At 26.9% G+C, this 1,979-nt stretch overlaps 1 protein-coding gene across 1 annotated transcript in view; it reads right to left on the bottom strand.

The window, feature by feature from the left end:
• LOC107006757 (probable glycosyltransferase At5g03795) overlaps positions 1 to 1,566 on the bottom strand; it is a 7,366-nt gene extending 5,800 nt beyond the window's left edge. Inside the window, exon 1 of the mRNA XM_015205275.2 lies at positions 1,263 to 1,566. Within this exon, the coding sequence (XP_015060761.1) occupies positions 1,263 to 1,566 (304 nt within the window). The remainder of the gene's footprint in view (positions 1 to 1,262) is intronic.
• Between the last annotated feature and the right edge of the window lie 413 nt (positions 1,567 to 1,979).

Below are 1,979 nucleotides of genomic sequence, written 5' to 3'. Positions count from 1 at the left end.
ATGAAATTGTAAATTTGAAAATATTCTTTAAAAATAAATTTAAAATTATTTTTTGGGGGGTGGGGTGCTGGTAGGGGGTGCTTGGGTGGGGTGAGGAGGATAGGGATGAAAATGTTTCCTTCATACAACCACACCCTAAAACATACTTAATACACTTTAAGCAATGTCAATACTAGTAGATGATTTGTTTATTTTACACTATTATTTATTATTCAGTAGAAATTAAACAAATAAAAAAAAATATAATTATTATTAACAAAAGAAATCATAAATTTTGAGTGAGTAAAAATTTAAAACTTAACTCATTTAGCTAATTCATATTTTATTTATTTTACCCATATTTTATCTATATTTTTGTAAATTAAATATTAATTAATTTAACCATCTAAAAAATCGCTCACGCAACACATTAAATATGAACAGATTGGTAAATTATCAAAACATAAACTCATTTTGTTTGCACTAGTTACAACATAAATAATTCAAATTAAATTAAAATGACCTTTTTTAACTAAAAAGAAACAAAGATTACTTTCGGTTTGTTTTAAAACTAGTCAAAGTACAGTTAAATCCTTCTCAAAGTTGTGCCTAAATGGAAGGTAGGGGTGACCAAATCCAACACAAACATGTCCAACCCACCCAATTAGATTTTGGATAAGTTATTAATATGTATATTTCTTTATTCAATCTATTTTAGTTCAATGCATTTTAACCAATTAAAAATTAATATGTAACATAAATTGATTCATAATAAATTTTGTCAAAGTATTTATAAAAAAAGCTTTCCTATATATATAGATAATCATAATAAAAAAAAAAACTTTTTTTAGGCACTAATGAAATTAGTTTAAAAGAAATAACAAAGTACTTAAGCTTAGTAAAAATTGAATTGAATTGAATCGAATTTTGATCCGTTAATTAAGCAATTTGGATTGACTTTGAGCTTGAGCTTGACCCAATTATTGTTTTAACCATCGTGTTTTCTCCATATATTTTTGGGAGAAGCTACCAGTTTCATCCAAATACTGATAGTGGGTACAAAAGTGAATGATATGAAAGAAACATAATCTATAAAACGTAATCAAGCTAAGACAAATTAAACAACAAATTTAATACATAAAACTTGAGGTTAGTAATCGAAAATTTATTCTATGAAATGACGAAAAAATTGTGTAATGTTAACAAGCACGCAGCTAACTAGAAATATTAAGGCAAGATAAATAACAACATGAAAATACTGAGTGAATATTAAAGTTTCTGACCTGTTGAAGAAGACAGTTGAAGCTTTGGTTTAGGTAAATGATGAGTATTTGGAAATGGCTCACTGCTAGTATTTTTTGCTAATAAAAGATGAGTATCTTCATCTTGTTTTGGCTTATTATGATGATCAACAACAAAATCTCTTAGTTTTGGTGATGAATCTAAATTGTGAATCCATGTTTGATGAGGATGTAAGAGAATTAATCTTGAAGCAGAAAATATGTAGAATACTATCAAACTTGAAGTTATCAAAGCTATAATATTTGGTTTTATTAACATTGAACCTTTTCGATTCAATCGAGACATTCCCTCTCTCTCTCTCTCGTTCATGAAGTAGAAGAAGGTCTTAACCTTCATATATATAGGGTGTGTTTGGTATCGAGAAAAAAAAATTCGAAAAATGTTTTTTAATTTTTTCATGTATGATTGGATTAATTGTTTTCCAAATCAACTCATTTTTCTCAAATTTGAGGAAAATGACATCCTTTCAAAAATTAAGAAAAATATCTTCCAAATTTTTTCTCCAACTTCAAAATACAAACTTTTTTTGTTGAAAAAATAAATTTCAAACTTATTTTTAAAAAATACTTTTCAAGTTCAATTTCTTTTTTTATTTTTTACCCCGCCCTCATCCCGACCCTCCCGCCAGACCTACCACCTCCCCCCCCTAAAAAAAAAAGAAATTTTAAATTCCAAATTTTTATATTTTTACTCCATCT

The sequence above is a fragment of the Solanum pennellii genome, chromosome 12, assembly GCF_001406875.1.
Source record: "Solanum pennellii chromosome 12, SPENNV200".
In the NCBI taxonomy this organism is placed as follows: Eukaryota; Viridiplantae; Streptophyta; class Magnoliopsida; order Solanales; family Solanaceae; genus Solanum; species Solanum pennellii.
Note: the sequence above shows the minus strand (reverse complement) of the source record. Positions and strands in the feature narration are given on the sequence as shown.